Genomic DNA, 20,463 nt, shown 5'->3' with positions numbered 1-20,463 from the left:
TAGATCTTTTTATCGGAGAAATACTGGGGGGGGGGGGGAAGAAATATTTTAAACTAAGTTGTCTGACATTCCCAAACTAGTTTTCTTTAGTAAGAGATGAAGTGAAGCTGTTTCTTGCCTGTGACAGATCCAGATTCTGCCATTTTCGTTATTCTACTTCTTTTCCTGTGACGTAAGTGGGGCTATTCATAAAACTTCTGACAGGTTAAGCTCACAATGAAGTAAGGATCAGTATTTTTACCATCCCTGGAAGTGTTCCAGACCAGGCTGGATCGGGCTTGGAGCAACCTGGTCTAGTGGAAGGTGTCCCTGCCCATGGCAGGGGGTGGAACTGGATGAGCTTCCAATCCAAACAATTTGATGACTCTAAGCCAGGCTGATGTACTGACTATTTCACTTGCACTAACTCAGATTTTTATACTAACTGCCTAAAAACTGATTGTAAACAAACACTCAAGATGATCTACAGAATCAGAGAAAAAGAATTCACATTTGTCAAAACCCATTTGAAAGAATATTAATTGATGTACATCTCTATTTCCATTAATTCACACAAAAATCATTTAAGGTTCAATAATAAATGTATTTGCCTTACACTTTTCCCCACCTTTCCTTCACAGACTAAAGCCAAAGAAAACACGTCAGAATTGCAAATGTTTTATCTGTTTTTGAGGAGGATACCCTGACACCTTTCCTGTTTGTACTCAAGGACAGGCCAGAAACCCACACCAGGACAAAGGACTGGGATACAGGCCCTCCCTATGCCCCAGCACAGCTCACACTCCAAGGAAAAAGGAGCTGGCAGCTGGAGAATGAGTTCAAGCTGGCTTTAAGCAGCACTTCAGCATCACTTTGCAGCACCAGAACCATTTCTAGCAATTAGCAGTATTTCTTAGAGCTAACCTCCAAAGCCCTGATCCCGCAAAGGCTGCACATTCTTAAATTAGTGTAATTGCATAATTCTCTTGACTCTGATGGCATTGGAGGAGGATGGCTGCAAAGCTTATCCTCTATTCGCTTGAGACAATATGCCAGAACATTTCTGAAAGGGAGTATTAAAATCTTATTAGATACATTTTGCTGTTTAAACAAACCTAGCATTAAGCAATAAAAGATATGCAAAATAGGTAAACTGTGTGCCAGCTTGACATTGTATTTGTTGGTCTTTTTTCTCTGGGGGAGAAAAAACAAACTTAATTCAAATTAGTCCATAATAATTTTTACCTCTACTACATTAAGAATATGCTTACTCAATTTACAAGGCTCAGCAAAACCATATTTCCTTTCACACAATGTCAAGCTTGCTATGAAAATAAAACTGTCCTTAATTTGTTTAGCGTCCCAGAACTAATCATTTCTTGTTAGCTGCCTCTCTACTAGCACATGCACTAAGACAGTTCATCTTCAAAAGCAATTTTCCTGAGCTTGACTGCAAGCCAAAGAGTTTAAAAACAAAAAGGGAACACACACGAGCATTAAAACATCACACGATGAACATGCAATGCAAAAGGAAACCACAACGGTAAGAGGGGGAGAACATATTTCACATGACGAAGCACAGTTATTGCAGTAATCAATATATAGCACAGCCCCAGCAGAATTATTACACATTTGAAATGACAGATTACAATCCCAGGCTCACTATTTGTGCAACCTAATGCAGTGCATAATAAAACAGGTATTGTATCTCCTATGATTGTAGAATTTGGAAAAGAAATCGAAGCGACACTGGCACTAAATCCCAGTTAAAGCTGCCTGGAGAATTGGTGTTGTAGGCCTACTCCCCGTGGGACAGCAAAACATGTACTATTTTCCTTTCCCTATCCCCCACTTTACCCACAGCTGTTCAGGAAGTGTGGGATGTGGTGTGCCTATGGCTGTGACACATCACAGCCACTATCTTACACACATCCACGGAAGCTTGAAAAACTTAGAATAACAGATTGGTTTAGGCTGGAAGGGGCCTTAAAGCTCATCCAGTTCCACCCCCTGCCATGGGCAGGGACACCTTCCACTAGACATGGTTGCTCCAAGCCCCATCCAACCTGGCCTTGAAGACTTCCAGGGATCCAGGAGCAGACACAGCTTCTCTGGACAGCATGTGCCAGGGCCTCACCACCCTCACAGACAGCAATTCCTTCCCAATATCCCATCTAACCCTGCCCTCTAGCAGCAAGAAGCCATTCCCCCTCATCCTGACCCTCCATCCCTTGTCCCAAGTCCCTCTCCAGCTCTCCTGGAGCCCCTTTAGGCCCTGGAAGGGGCTCTCAGCTCTCCCTGGATCCTTCTCTTCTCCAGGTGAACCCCCCAGCTCCCCCAGCCTGGCTCCAGAGCAGAGGGGCTCCAGCCCTCGGAGCATCTCCGTGGCCTCCTCTGGACTCTCTCCAGTAGCTTCACATCCCTGTGCTGTTGTTCCCCAGAGCTGGAGGCAGCTCTGCAGGGGGATCTCACCTTAGGGGCAGAGGGTCAGAGTCCTCCCCTTCCCCGCTGCCCACGTTGCTTTTGAATATGTTTAATTCAAAAATAAATATATTTGCACACAAAATGTTTCAAAATAGTAATAAAAACCTTAATTCTATGGGATGTACAAAGACAGGCAACACCATCTGGGGGGATCAGTTAATTATCCTCCGCCTTTAGTAATTTATAAATTCCATCTCTTCTCTAACCAGGCTGTTCAGTATGTAATACAGAAGGGGTGCATGGATTCATACAAAAAACTTTTGGCGACTCAGTTATGCTGCTGCATTTGATGCTTACAGACCCCAGCAGGCAGGTTTCCTGAGAATCCACTTTTCTAATCATACAGTACCAGAACAACAGAGATTTAGCCATTAAAAGCTGCTACCTCTATATATTTCTACAGCAGCGATTTCTATTCCAAATCCTCTATTCTCCTCCTGCCTCGGAAAAGGACAACCTGCAATGAAAATCTGTGATTTTACAATCTCCCAGGCTGATGTATTCTAATGTACCTCAACTGATGCATAAGTCTCATTACCGAAAGTGATACCAGTAAACTATTTCTCCATCAGTTTCGGTTCGGGGAATAACTAGATGAACTTTTCGCTCTAAAAACTTCACAAGCTTGTTACATGAGAGAGCATATAGTGCTATCAGTTCTTATTTTCACACATAAAACACCTGAAAGATGCAATATCCATGGAACAGCACTTAGTCTCCCAAGGATGATTCTGTCATCTTAACCTTGTAGTGTTGCCGCTGTACAGAATTACCAAAATTTCACGGAAACAAGCTGGGAGAATTGTGCTATTTCTTTTATGTTTTCAGGACATCATTCCTACATGTAAAACAGTACATCTTAAACGAGATTCTGCCGTGGACTCCCCTTGTTATTAGTATTCATTTTTAAATAAGCCTTTGAAATCTTAGGCTTTTGACTACTTTAATACCATATTCCTGTTCCAAATTAATCCGGAGAATGCCCCTGGGACAGCTAGATTTTCATCTCCTGTTGAGATCCTCCAGTGTAACTCTCCATCATTATGTACTACTATAAAATTTTTTCTTCTGTACAAAAAAGAGCTATTTCAGCTTGCATGCCCTATTTTCTTCCCTTGACAATCAAGCTGGTTTTACTTATGTTTACTGTGTGGTCTCTTGCTATTGTACGCTGGCTTAGCTGGGAAGCTGCATTTCCACCCTGGATGCTTTCCATGTTCTGATCAATTCTGTCACGCAATTTTTTCCTTGTTTTCCTAAAGCTTCTAGGATCATGGTTAACGTATTCAATTATCCGCAGCATCAACAGTGAAATAGTAAAACTTAAATTTTTACTTGGAGTAAAGAGCTTAGAGAAATCTTTTGGTATTTCAAGCAGAACTTATTTTGAAACTCACGCCCTTTACAGTTTCTTTATAGTTTTTGTAGAATACCTATAATTCTACACCATGAACAAGGACTATATATTGTCATTTTGAGCTGATGGATTCTCATCATTCTTATTCCATACAATCAAAACTGATCGGCCATATCAAAAAAGACAGATCTTTCTTAACTGTGAGTCTCTTCTCCCAAATAACTAGTGACAGAACAAGAAGAAATGGACTCAAGTTGTCCCAGGTGAGGTTTAGGTTCTATACTGGAAAAAACTTCTTCACTGTGTTGTCCATCCCTGGCACAGCTGCCCAGGGCAGTGGTGGAGTCCCTGTTCCTGGAGGGATTTAAAAGCTGTGTGGATGTGGCACTTGGGTCATGGGGTAGTGCTGGGGAATGGCTGGACTTGATGATCTTGGAAGGCTTCTCCAACATAAATGATTCTATGATTAACTGTCATGAAAATTTACTGAACTTGAGGGAAAAGCTCAATGATTTCCATTCTTGAAAAGCAATTTATATAGACAATATTACCAAAACAGTGGGTGTCAAGGAAGTGTTAGACAACTTATATCTCTGCACTAATTCCAAACAAACTATGCAACTGTAGAAAGGTTTGTGAATTACAGCTCGTGATTCTTATGTCATAGCTTTGGAAAAGGACTAAAATACCTCAACATAAAAAGCATTTAAAACTTCCAAAGGCCACAGAATTTGTATTCTAAAGTTAAAAAGACAAAACCAAACCATTACTAGACTCCCATTTCTACCACACTTTTTAGGATACACATCAAGGATGCCATCAAGACACAAACCATCCCCCTTAGAAATTAAAATTATTCATCAGTTAACTGAAAACATGCACAGATCAGGCACAGAGCATGCAGCATGCAGTAAATGGAGAGCAGAGGTTAATAACCTGGAAGCATAGGATCTGAGAATGTGAGAACAAGTTAAAGACAAGAGTTCCTCTCCATTGTCACTGAGGGTCGAGAAGCAATGCTGCAGCGTAGAGCAGTGGGAGTGGGGGAAATACAGTTTGTCCAAGACATACACATATCTCCGCAAGTGGCGGCAGGTATAACTGAAAGACAAGGGCAGAGGGAGACAAAACAGAAAAAAGAGGTATTTTCCTTTAAGAAAGCTAAGTCATGGTTTAACATCCTTGGTTTTTGTGCCAAGAGTCAATGGAAGATGCCAAGAAAGCAATGGGGCGGTTTGACATAAAACAACAGTTTCGAGAGACGGAGGGATCCGTTCGCCTGCGCCCACAACGCCGGTTCTGTCACTACTGCAAAGGGAACCTGCCAGGTCTCAGGCACTGGAGACACAAGAGTTTGGGTCTTTTTTGGGTGTGTCCCCCTCTTTTTTTTTTTTTTTTTTGAGATGATACTATCTTAAGGAAAGTCTTATGCCTCTCTGCACCTGCCCTAAAATTGTAAGTGCAGAGGACTGGCCCTGGTTTACAAAGTTTACTTTTTTAAAAAATCTGAGAGTATTCACAATATTTAACTTATTTTCATGAAAACTGACACCTGACTCAAGGGAAAAAGTTCCCACAGAATTATTGATCAATGTGAACTGGCCTTGCAGCCTGGGATTCCAGTGGCAGAGTACTCACTCCTGTATTTAATTCTAGTTCCTCAAACATAGTGCTTTATCATAATCGAGTAACACAATTAAGACCTGGTCAGCTTTTCCACGAAAAACTACAATCACTTCCATGAAGTAACTATAGAGCAAGCAATAGAACATTTAATATTCACATTAAGCAACTCTGAATGCTCTTGAATAATAGATATGTAGCCTATGCCTATGTACAGGATATCCTCCCACTCATAATGGAAAGGAAAATAAATTCATTAGAGCAGTTCACCTGCAACAAACTGCCTCACTGGTAAACTCTGAAGAACGTACAAAATAAAACATCGACCATCTTCTGTTATAGGGTTTGCACAGAAAATGCTTCACTGCATAATGGTGCTCAGCCCAGAGCATGGCAAGTGTGATGATGTGATGTGATGATGTGACTCAGTGATCTTAAAGCTGGACCTGGTAATCCTGGAAGTCCTTTCCAACCTAAATGATTCCATGATTCTAAGTCCTCCAGCAAGCCTTAACTAGCCTAAGGTATTGTGAGATAAAAAAGTCAGTTCATGATGGTCCTACTAAGCCATCCCCACTGGAACCTGGTATCTCTCCAGGAGAAATGTACCCTTGGAGTGCTAAACTGGAAAAGCTTCCAGTGAAGATTTACAAAATTAAGTCTCCTTCGATGACTTTGGCAAGAATCAACAAACACATGAACTCTAGGCTACAACACCCCCACCAAATCAATGGCTTCATAGGTGAAAACTGGGCCAGGGGGTTTTGCACCCAACCACCCGCATTTCACAGGCTGGTATCTCTCTACAATCCCTGTTGGACATAGTCAAGTGTGGTTAAAGCACCGTTTCTAGAGACAAAATTATTTGTGTACCTTGGGCAAAGAATAGGACAGAAAAGAATGCCACTAGCAGCTGACCCCTGGGTATAACCAGCGGGGCTCTAAGCCCAAGACTTTATCAAACCCAACAGCTCCCATTGCTTTGCTTTAAACAACATTTGCAACCCGGTTAAATCAGGCACCTACCTTTGCTCTGGAAGTTGAGAAACACACAGTCCCTTTCGGCACTTCATTTGCAGATATAATAATTTTCAGGAGAGGAAGTAGCTGCAAGGAGGCAATATCCTAAGCTTTCATGCCTTTTTTTTTCCTGACCACAGCTTGTTTTGAGCAACACAGGCTATTCTCTTTGCTCCACAGGCCAGGGATAGAGATGATAAAGAATTTACAGGATCCCACACTGAGGAAAACCCTCAACCCACAGGCCTGCCCTTCCAGATATGCACAGAGGCCACAGACCTTTTTTTCTAAACCAAATTAAAGAGTATATTTTAGAATGACGATGTTTAGAAGATCTAAATGCTCGTAAGTCCACTGTTCCCATTTAGTATATTTTACCAGCCTTGTTACCAGAACACTGTACCTTATGTCAAGCCTCTATAGGTCTCACTCCAGCCATTCAATCTGGTTAGACTATTCAAGAAATTGAAAGGACCTTCAGCTGCAGAATCACAGAATTGTTTGGGTTGGAAAGGATCTTCAAGACCATCTGCTTCCACCCCACTGCCATGGGCAGGGACACCTTCCACTAGACATGGTTGCTCCAAGCCCCATCCAACCTGGCCTTGGACGCTTCCAGGTGATCCAGGGGCAGACACAGCTTCTCTGGACAGCATGTGCCAGGGCCTCCCCATCCTCACAGACACTGATTCCTTTCCAATATCCCATCTAACCCTGCCCTCTGGCAGTGGGAAGCCATTCCCCCTTGTCCTGTCCCTCCATCCCTTGTCCCCAGTCCCTCTCCAGCTCTCCTGGAGCCCCTTTAGGCACTGGAAGAGGCTCTCAAGTCTCCCTGGATCCTTCTCTTCTCCAGGTGAACCCCCCCAGCTCTCCCAGCCTGGCTCCATAAGGGAAGTGATATCACTTTATCTTTGACTCCTGCCAATGTTCTCCATGGACAGGAACAACAAGACACTCAGTCACAACCATCACATTTAGGCTTAATTGATCAACTGGATGAGACCACAGCATGTGGTAACAAAGAGGAGAAATTTATTAGGCTGTTCCCATTTTCAAAGCTGAACTTGTTTACTGAAAAGTCTGATTTTAAACCCATACCAAGAGCAATGCAATCCCACAAACCTGTGGTTTTTTAACAGTCCCTTTGACCACCAGAGCTTGCATCACATTGAAGATTAAGCATCTCCATCATTAAATCCTCCAAGGTAAACTTGAATAAAATCAAGACTTAGTTCCTTTAAGAGCACATACATTAAGAAAAGTTGACACTGAATTTTCACTGACTAATCATGTGTTTGAAACCAGCTTACTCGATCCACCAGAAATCAGATGTCCAGCTACAGCTACAGTTACATGTTACTGACATTTTTGTTTTCTTTATGTTCCATGGGGCACATTTCTTTTATTTTGCAGCAAAAGGCAATCTTCAACTACAATATAGTACTGACACAATTTGAAAAAGCACTACTGCAGAAAATAAAGGCCATTATATTTGATTTATGGTGTTTGTGTGCATGTGTATTATTCACATATTCTGTTTACTTGGAGGACAAAACTGTAGCTTACACTGTACTAAAATTCCACTCCAAATGATTGTAATCCCCTCTTATAAAGAGCTATCTGATCAATATTTTGAATTCTGATAACACAGTAGGACAGTGCCAACTTCTAATAGCTAAAAAGTAAAGTGTCCTATAACATAACTACATGTTTATGAATATGTATATGAACATGTTTCCTTTCCTGATCCTGGCACTGTCTAATCTTGCCCAGCAGCTGGTATAAGTTGAGAAGGCAGGGAGGAAGCTGCATTATTGGCTGGCAAATAAGATTCAAAAAAAACCCCTCAAAAATCCCAATAGGAACAAAAGAAAGGAAAAAAAAAACAACCCAAACTAACCACATCAGTCAGCTATATCTACCTTCTAGAAAAATGAAAAAAAAAAAAAAGGTAAATTTGCTCAAGTGGATAATTGCTCCTGCTTGTAACTCTCTCCAGCTTCTGGAGCTGTCCTTCCCTCTTCTACCCTGCAAGGACAGCCTGTTCTCATCAATATTCCAAGAGGCGAACACCTTCATCTGACTGCTGTGAGAATACTCTCACCTGTTCATCCCAATCTCCTCCAATCCTGGAGGCTCTGGTCCTCCTCAAGAGTTTTTCAGAGTTGTCTGAACCAGCAGCAGTTAAAATGAAGGCTTGAGACCCTCCCTGCACACACTCTTCTCTGCCTGACACCCAGGCACATGTAGGGGAAACGTGATTTTTATATACATATAAAAATTAACCCAATACATCTATATTTATTTGTAATTTGATGCAGGTTTGATGAAAAGTCTTCTTTCCACAGAGCTTGGCCAACCCCAATCAATAAAGATATTCTGATGACAGCAGTTAAACAAGGACATTAAAGACACACTTCAAAATCAATGGGAGTGTCATGTGGACAGCTAGAGGGAAGGTGGAGGTTCCCATGTGAATAGAAGAGAGTATTTTCAGTAGGAAGGGACTTAAAATGACCATCTAGTCCAACTGCCTGAGCAATTCAGGGTTGACCAAGTTAAGCATGTTACAGCAGTGGCACAGGTTTCCCAGAGAAGCTGTGGCTGCTCCTGGATCCCTGGAAGTGTTGAAAGCCAGGCTGGATGGGGCTTGGAGCAGCCTGGTCTGGTGGAAGGTGGCCCTGCCCATGGCAGGGGGTGGAATGAGATGGGCTTTAAGATCTCTTTGAAACCAAGCCATTCTATGGTTCTGTGATTGATGACCTCTCTAAGAAGTCTGTTCCAGGGTTTGACCACTCTCCTGGTAAAGAAATGCCTCCTAATGTCCAGCCTGAACCACCCCTGTTCAGTTTTGAACCATTCTCACACATCCTGTAAGTAGATCCTGAGGAAGCTGCAGGGAGTAAGTCGTCCCTCAGCCTCCTCCACTCCAAATTAGAGAAGCCCAGGCTCCTCAGCCACTCCTCACAGGACGTGCCTCCCAGCCTTTCCTCCAGCTTTGTTGCCGCCCTCTGGATGCACCCAAGGACCTTCACATCCTTCTCAAACGGTGTGTCCAGAACTGCACACGGTGCCCGAGGTGAGGCGGCACCAACACTGAATAAACTGGGACAATCCCCTCCCTTGGCCCATTGGTTTTGCTGTGTTTGGTGTGCCCCAGGATGTGGTTTTCCTCCTGGGCTGTCTTGGGTTCCTGCAGCTTTACTGAGCCTCCCTGATCATCTGAAAGCCCTCTAAGGATCTTGTGAGAAACACACAGATTATCAAAACCAGCAAACAAATGAGACTTTCCTGAAGATTCTTCCAAACCTGTTGCTTCTCTGAAAACAACTCAACATCCTAAATGGCCACTGCAATTGTTTTGGTTTAGGTGATCACATCACTTCCAATTTTTAACTCAAACTCGAAATTAATTGAAGAAGTGTACACAAGACTACAGCCACAGACTAAACACCTGGCAAAAACAAGAGTTTGAAAATAAGAAATGCTGAAATTCATTATATGTTTACATTTATTTTTTCATCCAAAATTTAAGACTTGAACAAGACAACGGCACTAAGCAAAACATTCAAAGCCATTTACATCCTTATTTGTTTAAACTAGAAATCTGATATTTTCTCTAGTGAAGTCAACTGCAATTTTAAAATAAATATATCAAAGGCAAAAATGTAAACAGCACCAAGCCAACATCTTAACAACACAGAAATGAAGCAAATTGGGCAGGGTATAGAAAAGTGGTATAAAACCAGTATTCACTAACCCCTCTATAAATACAACCTAGGTTGAAACATCATATACAGAATTCAAAAGAAAAATTCCCAGTGCTAATGTTTAAGTAATTGTAATTCATAATCTTCCCCTTGGCGCATGCCAGATTTTACGAGGGCTATAAATCTTTAACGTTATTGAGAAAAAGAAAGGTCTTGAAGACATACATGCCATGTGTATTAGCTCAGAGAAACTAGATTAATCTGCAGCAATAAAAAAAAAAAAAAAAAAGCCAATTCTGCTAAGCCTGATTAAATATTTAGGTCATATCGTTTCTGCGGCAGAATTTGAAAAAATGCACAGCAAATAACATCTTCGGCCGAGTCTGAAGACTTAATCACTGTATTTTCGAAAGGTAGTTATGTTACAACATGACTCTACAGGAAAGCCAATATGAAAGTCTTTAAAAGAAAAATAAATGAAAGTATAAGCTAATTAAACTAGTATGCACTAGTCCACACACCGAACTATCTCTGTACACGTGGGCAGAATGTCATGACGCGCAGTGAACATTCCACTACTGTTCATGTTTGATAACCTGTGCTCTAGGAAGTCCTATTAGTCACTGCTCTTCTGTTCCCAAAGACAAAGCCAACTGAAACACATTCTGTACTAAAATACTACGCAGATGATAACAACAACTTACTAGATCATCCACTCCATGAGAACTGCTGATTTATCTGCTGCCTAAAATATCACCTATTGATGTTATTTCATATGGTATAAACAGCTGAAAAGCAAACCATCTATCTGCCTATCTTAAGGCCAGTCTGGATGGGGTTTGGAGCAACCAGGTCTCGTGGAAGGTGTCCCTGCCCATGGCAGGGGGCTGGAACAAGATGATTTTTAAGATCCCTTCCAACCCAAACCATTCCAGGATTCTGTGATTCTTGCTAACAGTAAAATACATCATATACATCATGCAAAATTAGAATTTTGGATTACACTTTTCATTTTTGTTTATTATACTGCCACCGAGGATGTGATGAACTGTGGTACTGATGAACCACAGCAGAAATACTACTGTGTATTTGGTTTTCAGTGCCAAGACTGCTATTAAAGACTGACGTGCTGTGTTCACGGAAAGGTGGTCTGGGCTTCTTTAGGGTGAGTTTCTGCCACTGTGGTGTTAGCACAGTTAAGCTTCTCAAAAAATTCCTCATTTTTCATTCAGTTTTCTTAAAAATTATTATTCTTATCTTAGAGTCATAATTACAATGAAAGAGACCTTAGGAGGTTTGTAGCCCAACCTCCTGCTCAAAGCAGGGTTAAAACTGAATCCACACCTGAGCAGGGGTTTATCCAGTGGGACAGAGACTCTACAACTTCTCTGTGCTGTTGTGCCAATACTCCCCTGACAATGAAAAATTGCCTTCTTCCCTCAGGCTGGAACCTCCTGACCATTCTCTCTCATCTTTCTGTCACAAACTTCCATATAAAGAGGCTGGCACCCTCTCCTCAGTAACCTTCTCCTAGACCTGGGAATGCTGCTCACCCCTTCTCTGACCCTCCTTGCCCTCAAGCCTTTTCTCCTGCAGGCTAAACAAGGCTGGTTCTCTCAGACCACCTTCCTACACCAGCACCCAACCACCACAGAGCCCTCCACTGAACTTGCTCCAGCTGGGCAACCCCTCTCCTGTGTCTAGGGGCCCAAAACCTGGATGCGGTTTTCCCGACATCTTCCAGTGCTCTTGCATTGTCATGAGTCAGCTCCCATGGGGCTCCCAGGTGCTTTTCACCAGGTCCCATGGATATGGATGTGTCAGTTCTCCAGTAATCCCTGATTTGATCCTTTTCCACTGCTTTCCTTCTGCCTCGACCCCCACCTAACTTCCTCATCTAAGCAACATTCTCATAGCTTTCTAAAAATACTTCATCCCTGCAGGCCTTCTTTTCAGATACAAGCATCCCTAAATTTATATCTTATAGCATAGACTGATGACAGGATTGTAAATTACATTATTGCAAAACAGCAGTTTGGGGGCGAGGGGTCATTATAGGGTTAAAGGTGCCATAACAACACAGAAAAGAAAAGGATGAAAATTATTTAAATACTTAAGAAGCGATTATTTGTGATAATGTGTCACAGACATAAGTTCCCATGCCCTGAAGCAGCACTCTGTCACAGTACTGGCCAAATGTACAAAACAGGCTTATAAGAGGAGAATTATCTCTATGCATGAAAGTATTTATAGGAGGGCAAGGAAATGAAAACCAAACAAGTTCTGGAGATGTCTGATAGACTGAAAACAAAAGGAGAAATATATGAGATTCTTCTATAGAAAGGCCAAATTACTTCTGTACAGATGAAGTTCCATCAAAAAGAACAAAAGGATTTGTATATTAAAAGCAGACACAAGCAACTGATGACCCATAAGCAAAAAAAGATATGAAAGAGCTTGGAGGAAATGTCTATTCAGTTCTGATGTTTCAGACAAAGGGCGAAGGCTTTAATCACCCAGATGCACTGGTTACTTGGAAGGCACATATCCCTGGCAGCTTAAGAGATGCTACTATGGGAATGTTGTTTTGGAAACCTCCTGTGCTTTTATCCCTTGGCTAGACACTTGTGATAATTCACAGGCTCTGCCCGGGATTACAGGGATGCTACGACACCCTCATTAAAGGGGACATTTACATCTCCGTCTGCCTGGGCCTGGAAAATCCTCCCTCGGGAGTCGGGAGACACTGCAAGAGAGGGCACCACGTCAGCCTCTGCCCTGCTCCCCAGCAGGGTTCACCCACCTCAGCCCCTGCAAACTGGGGTTCTTGGAGAAACACCCACTTGCGGACCCGAGCACACAATTAATGAGCTACAGAAGCATGTCTCTACACAACTTCACAGCAAATTTATCTATTCACTGCAGAACTAAGTGTATTTACTTTCCCTAAAAGCCTGTTCTTTCCTTAACTTGCTGAAGGCCATTTCCATTAAAAAGGTTGAGTCATTCAATGGTTATAAAGGCCTGGTGCACATCAAAGTTGTTAAATCCTGATTCTCCCATACCTATAGTTTCACCCTCCATTTACACGTGTCAGATGATTCAAAGTGCAATATTCTCCTTGCAAACTACAGTGAGAGTACAATGCGGTGGTAAATACTTTGGTTTGAGTACTTAAGAGACTTAGAAATTTCATAAACTGTTATTTTGTATTCCTAAAATCCATTAGAAAGCCTGTTTGAAAATCCTCACTGAAGTGTGGGGTCTGAACGGACTGAAAATTTCCATGTGTGGTGGAAAGGAAAGTTTTCAGGAGCAATTTGTAGGGCACAGACACAGGTTAGTTGAATGTTAAACTGATCTGCTCCTCTCCCTGCAGGTACTCTTACCTATTCTGGCTTCACACACTAGACATTTATAATTACATCAGTTAAAACGTGAAATAAGCAGCAGCCAGACAAAGAAAAAAAAGGAAAGAAAATATTTATAATCAATCCTATATATTTTGCTATATTTTTGTTTCATTCTGATGTTTACTTAGAGCCATAACACTATTTCAGTTTGTCAGATCTTTTAAGTTCATTAGTCATTTATTTCTTTAGATCCCAGCGAACTGTTTTTTCCAGAGACAATTTCTAAAAAGGAAAGAGTACATGCTGTATCTGAATAAAGCATTAATGAGCCAAATACCCTGCAACTGAGGATAAACGACAGGTTCAAGCAAGTCATTATCCTGAATCACCTCTACTTCTGTTAAGGAACACTGTCCCATAAATATGCACCATTCAAAACAAACTAAGACAAGACTGCAGTTTCTAGGATTCTACGGGAATGGCAAATAATAGTTTCTAAAAGACTATTAGAAATCCCTTGGTTTTTTAAATCTCAGAAAAAACTTCTGCAGGATTAATTACTAGTAATTTGAACAGACATTTTATAATACAAAAGCTGTAAGTATCACATCCAGATGATCTTCCAACCCAAAGCACTCTATGATCCTCACAAATCCCAAATAATTTACTGGATACAACCCAGTAAACATTTTAGTGGCCTTAACCTTTTTCCAGGGCAGCTAAAAGAAATCAAAATTGTACTAGCAGGACTGGAATAATGTTCCTGGCTTCTCATTTTTGCTTCCTTTAGCTATTAAACGTGCAGAAAACTTAAGTGATACAACTCAGAACAACCTCAGTCTCTGCAAATTCATCTGTAAAGCAACACTGGAAGTGTATCAGAAAAACAGTAATTTCTCTCAGTAATTTCCTCAGATATTTCTTCCTCTTCCTCAGAAGAGATTCACAAGATCAACAGTTTTAAGGTTCCACCGAAGAAGAAAAGTTTAATTCCTCAATTTGAAGACTGCTATCAAATCATAGTGTTTCCAAAGAGCTTATATGGCACAGTAACTACGAATAATTAAATTCACAATAATTAAAGATGGCACTACGGGGGCCTTTTCCCTCAGAACTCCAGCTCTCTGTGACATGTGTGATGGTCTAGACCCTGTGAAATAGGGATCAAGATTCAACAAACCTCAGTTCCACGCTGATTTGCAACACGTTCATGTAATCTCACATCCTGCCAAGCAATGGCTTGCAGTTTGTAAGACACTGAAGTGCCACATGATTTTCTGGATGGCAGAAGACAAATGAGTTGTATCAGTGCCTTGTCCCCCCCAAAAAAAATGATAAGATTAGAAAATTATCCCACTGGATGTGGCCCACAAGTCAGCAGAGACACAAAAAGTGGTTGAGGGAAGAGCAGACTACCTTGTCCAAAGGTGAGATCTCAGAGTGGTGCATATTTAGGTACTAAATACCTTTTTAAGCCAGGTCAGCAATCAACAATGTCCTTTTTAAGGAGTCCTGTGCCATTACCTGCAGAGCAGAGAACAGTTCAGCCACTCTGCTCCACGTGAGGAGACGCTGAGACAGAGAGAAGCAACCTTTCCCCAAGACCCCTTTGTGGTTCACCCTGATCCAGTCTATCTGTAAATAAAGCTGGGAGTCTGTCCATCTGGGAAGTCTCCATGACCTGTGAGCTGGGGGATTCTGGGCTGCAAAAACACTTCCAAAGGCACGCAGGGCGCTCGGCTGCCCACAACAGATGGGGGACCAGAGTATTACTGTCCCATCAGGCGCCCACTCAGAATCCCCAGCAGGTTCAACCAGGCTTAAACCGAGTTCAATGATATTTCCATGTTGGAAACAGCTGATATCAGCCTAAAACCTCGCCTCCATATGTTACACACAGGCACAAACAGGCGAGACCACATGGAGTACTCTTCTTGTTGTTGACACAGCAAAAGCAACATTTTAGTACATCAGACCACAACTACACTCAATTCTAAGTAACAAAGGATGCTTCTTTCCTTTTAAAAACTAACTTCATTCTATTTGCATCACTAAGTCATACCAGCAACAGCACATTTGCTACCAATATTCTCTTTTCCCTTGTCTGAACAATTGTTGTCTTCCCTTTTGTCACAGCCTTTCCTACTAATTGCAATGACACCTCCCAATTTTGGAAGGGCTGATCAGCTTATAAGCTTCCCCACAGCTAATCTAAGTCAACAAGCTACTAATAAGGCCAGCATATGTTTCTTTTATTTAACGCTATTGAGATCTTCATAAATCACTTCTGTCTCCTAACAAAAGCCACTCCATAGATTCGAGAACCTCTGTGTTTAAGTAGTAACAGTAACAGAACAGAACAAACAGTGTAAGAACCTGTACACAGAGCACTGTGTCCGTGAACAGCTCAATGAAGAGCAAGGCAAAGCTGCCCAAGGTTGACCAGGTGACTCAAAAGCTCTCTCCAGGTACCCTGCTGTGCACACAACTGACAGTCCACAGGTGAAAAGCAAAGTTCAGGCCCAGTGGCTTGAAGCTGCTTGATTTTCCACTTCCACAATGTCCTCGTTCAAACACAGCCTGAGCATGGGAATATCATGAAGGCCCTTTTTCTGAGAAGACATTAGTTTCCACTCTACTTTGAACATCTAATAAAAATGGGATTATAATTTCACAACATACCACACTGCATGGGGGTTAAAAAAAATCTCATTATAAAGCAGTTTATTATAAGCAGAATATCACTTTATCATAGAAACATGGAATGTTTTGGGTTGGAAGGGACTTCAAAGACCATCTGCCATGGGCAGGGACACCTTCCACTAGACCAGGTTGCTCCAAACCCTGTCCAGCCTGGTCTTGGGTAGTTCCAGGGACCCAGGGGCAGCCACAGCTTCTCTGGGCAACCTGTGCCAGAGTCTCACAGCCAGGAATTCCTTCCCAATACCACCCCCTCCATCTCTGTGAAGCCATTTTATAACTGGGCTAGACAATAAATGCTTTCTCCTCTAAACTAAAATCCTGAAAAACTATTTCAAAGTCAAGAAGCACTAAATTAGTCTTCAAGGATTTTAATTCTTACTTTTGAGGCAACACCAACCAGTCAGTTCTGTATCCCTCCATATTGAAGAGAATTTATTGCTAAAATATCTGTCTTACAGCACATGGAAAATGCCACCAAAGTGAAGGACACAGTGGGAAAAAAAATCAACAGAAATTTTGCAAACTAACAAATTTACCAGGCAGAGTATTGTATGGCAATGTAAGTTTGCTGGGATAAACAGGTCATCTGCTTTAAAGCAAACACAGAAGACTAAACAACTGCCTGAGCTGCAGATAAATAACCCAAAGCTGTATCCACAGAAAGATGGTCTCTGCCTGTTTATCTCAGTGGCATGATGTCTGCGTGAAAATATCTGGGGACAGGAATTACCAAAAGCCACTGTTGGTATGAACAGGTCCCCTCAAAGCACAGAATTGGAGAGCAGGGCTGCAGGGCATCCTGCACCACCAGTGAAAACCAACCTAACCCTAAGGTTAAAAACCTCTTTTAGGAAATTTAGAAAACAGTCATAACTGTTGCCATAACTTTCACAGAGGTAATTTCTTCCTAGCACAGCTACTGTGTGATGTAAAAGAGAAGGAAAAGTTACCCATTACTCTTGAACAGCTCAGACTGCAGATATTTACATTTCACTATCAGAAACGAGAGATTTCTGACTATTCCCCCCCCCCGATATCCATAGAGGCAGATTTCACTGCTGCGGTGAAACTGTTCATTACCCTCGATTCCTCCTTCTCTTCTTTTCTTTTGGTTTTAAAAAAGGAATTGGAAAGCTGATGCTCAGAGGGTTCAGTATTTAACAGCTCTGGCCACAGGGCATTAATTCCAAGAAGCCCTTTCCGAGCTTGATCTTTTATTATGATATAATACAACTTGTGAAGCCTCTCAGTCTCTGCTGCTGTGGGAGCAGAGTCTCTTTTCTCTAGGGTTTTCCATTACAAACGCTTCTCTATTATGATTGAGAGATCAGTAAACTGAGATCTAATTTAGCGGCCCAATTAATAGATGAAGGTTTGAACCCAGAACACGAAGACCTTGTCTATTGATCATTCCTACAGTGTCATCACAGCCCAGGCCCCCTGCATGTGTGGTGTGACACAAACCTGTGTGTTTCAAAGATTCCCAGAGCTGTGCAGCTCTAGGCAGCACAAATCCCTTGTTCCAACAGTACCAACTGTGGCAGAAGGAAAAAAGGAGGGAGGAACGAATGCTCATGTTATGTGTTCATAAAGGTAGAGGTCGGTGATTGTGTTGTAAATCCATCACTGACATCTTACTCGTGTTATCTTGCTTTTTGATTACTGAAAACTGACATCGCTGAAATTAGACTTTTTCAAAATTATTTTTCCTGGGGTCAACAGGTTCCAACTCACAAATCTAGAACAATTTCAGGAGGGTTTCTATCTGAAAAATGGCTCTAATTTGACACCATTCACTCCCCTGCTGGAAGAAAAAAGCCAGAATGACGACTTTAACAGAACTGCTAAATACCTTATTCACCTAATTTGATTTGCTCAATTTAGACATCTCCATTAGAGTCTGAAATGACTAACTAGCTCAAATCTTACAATTTACAAATCACGACTCCTGTATGAGAAGAAACACTTATGTTCCATACCCAGGTTTCCAAACAAGAATTAAATCAGAAAGCAAACAACTTTGAAGCATTCATGCAGCAACCTGGCTTCTTCTTCCAAGATTTTCTTCTCAAGAAGCATCTTTGAATTGGGTAACTCCATCTCACTAGTTCTCTGCTCCAGCTATCCCATCACTATTCTCCAGTGAAAGAGGAAGCTCTGTGTTAAAGAGCTTCCTGAAAACATTGTTGACATCAAAGAAAAAAAGGCAGGAAAACCAGAATGCTCACAGAGTTTAAAGCTGTGTGGGAGAGAAATTTGTTTATCTTCCTCTGTGAGCAGCCTAGTGAGTTTTGAGCCAGCAATTACATCTCATTATTGGCACTGCTAAAAACTATTATTAAGCAATTTGTAATTTCTGATTTCATCACATTCACACACTTAACAATTTCAGATTTTTCAGTTCAGTGTGGCCCCCAAAATGCAGGTCAGATCACACATGTCCTACTGCTCCATAAACATTTTTCTTCTTTGCTGAACGCACAGGGATTCACACACATTTCTCTGGGCAGAGAGCAGCCCTGAGGAGAAGGGGGTGTTGGTGAACGAGAAATTTATTTACAGTAAGGAAAATATTCAAGGATAGGTTGGACGGGGCTTGGAGCAACTTGGTCCAGTGGAATGTGTCCTGTCCCATGGCAGGGGGTGGCACTGGATGGGCTTTGAGGTCCCTTCCAACCCAAACCATTCTGGGAGTCTATGAAATACACTGCAATCACAATACAATTTTTCTATAGAAACTTACACACTACAACCTAAAGACAATTTTTAGTCCAACATAAGCCAAGCTAAAAAAGTGCAGCTTAAAGTAACATCAGGTACTCATTCCTAAACAACTGTCAAACACAATTTCACCCAAGAAAATCCCACCAGACTCATATAGGAGGAAACCATACCAGAGAAGTTAAATTACTAATGCAGCAAACCACGAACCAAATGTTTTTTGGGGGCAGCTGAAACTTCTCAAATACAGCAGCACATATCAGAATGGATGGCAATTTTTCACAGCAGCTTCTGAAACACAACTGGCCCTACAAAATGGTGAAGACTTTGTTGAAGAGTGAAAAGGGAATGCAGGGCTTCATCCTTCTCTCAGGTGAGAGACTTGATGAACCCCAGCAATGCAGTCAGACTTTACAAGCATGGATACTTAAGCACTTACAACTGTATTTAAAAGAAACCTACACCAACCTTTACAGCCTCAGGCTTTGCTCTCACAGCAGGCACAGCAGGGCTGTGATGACACTTGGGTACAACCCACTGCATCCCATAGCACACACAAGCTGAAGTCTCTGATCTGTATCCTTTTTAAGCACACCTTCTTCTCTAATTCCACCTGACTCCTACAAGCATCAGGAGCATTGTCACAAACCTCTTTCCTTATGCTGTTCCCTGAATCTCACTGAGCCCTCTATGACAGCCAAAGAAACCAACAAAATATGACACTGATACAATTACAGGCCACCTTTTGATATTTAAGTTCTTTAAGTCATCCAACAGGGAAAGGTGCAGCCAATAAAGTGTTCTTAGGGTCTCACACAGCCCTGCACATGAACAGCTGTGGTGATAGTACAGAAAAAAAGGAAAACTGGGTGGTGTTTCCAGCAGTATAAAGTCATTCAACATTAAAAGTGCATGTCTAATTAGTGAGGTGTATGGCAACCTCTAGTGGCATATGCCTGCTTAGAAAACAGCAAGCATTCCAACATATGAAGCCATACAAAAAGCATTTGCCTTAAGTGATCAGCTGTCTTCTTGTCACTGACTTCATCCAAATGACATGGTGATGAGATGACAGAACACACTGGATCCGAGGAAGACCCTCCACGTATTCCATATCCTAGGGCAGGCAGGCCAAGTTGCAGAGAAGCCAAATATCGTGGAAGCTGCTTCCAAATACGTTAAAGAAACTAATGCCAAATGACTTGCAGTTTTGAGTGACAAACTGAATACCTGCACCACTATGTAGGTATATTTAAACATAATTTAAAGATACTACAAACACCAGTACTCCACAGAGCAGTGCAGTGTCACCATGCTGATAAGACAGCTCTGTGTAATTAAACACAAATCTCTGATAACAGCAGATAGAGAAGAGAAGGATCTAAAAGTCAGGGCAAACTGCATCAGAGAACATCCAGCCTAAAGTAATATTGCCCTGGATTTTACTATGAAACATCTCTTACTTCTATTTTTACTTCCAGCAGCTGCTTGTGCAAAATTTATACTTGTGATA

At 41.7% G+C, this 20,463-nt stretch overlaps 1 protein-coding gene across 4 annotated transcripts in view; it reads right to left on the bottom strand.

Moving 5' to 3' along the window:
- Positions 1 to 20,463, bottom strand: part of DYM (dymeclin) — a 215,479-nt gene that overhangs the window by 96,817 nt on the left and 98,199 nt on the right. For 3 of the 4 annotated variants that reach the window (XM_017819757.1, XM_017819758.1, XM_017819760.1), the window contains exon 14: positions 4,757 to 4,921. The exons of the other annotated variant lie outside the window; for it this stretch is intronic. In XM_017819757.1, coding sequence (XP_017675246.1) covers positions 4,757 to 4,921 — 165 coding nt within the window. The remainder of the gene's footprint in view (positions 1 to 4,756; positions 4,922 to 20,463) is intronic. 4 annotated transcript variants of the gene reach the window in all.

Source organism: Lepidothrix coronata, unplaced genomic scaffold (genome assembly GCF_001604755.1).
Source record: "Lepidothrix coronata isolate B3197 unplaced genomic scaffold, Lepidothrix_coronata-1.0 Scaffold77, whole genome shotgun sequence".
NCBI lineage: Eukaryota > Metazoa > Chordata > Aves > Passeriformes > Pipridae > Lepidothrix > Lepidothrix coronata.
Note: the sequence above shows the minus strand (reverse complement) of the source record. Positions and strands in the feature narration are given on the sequence as shown.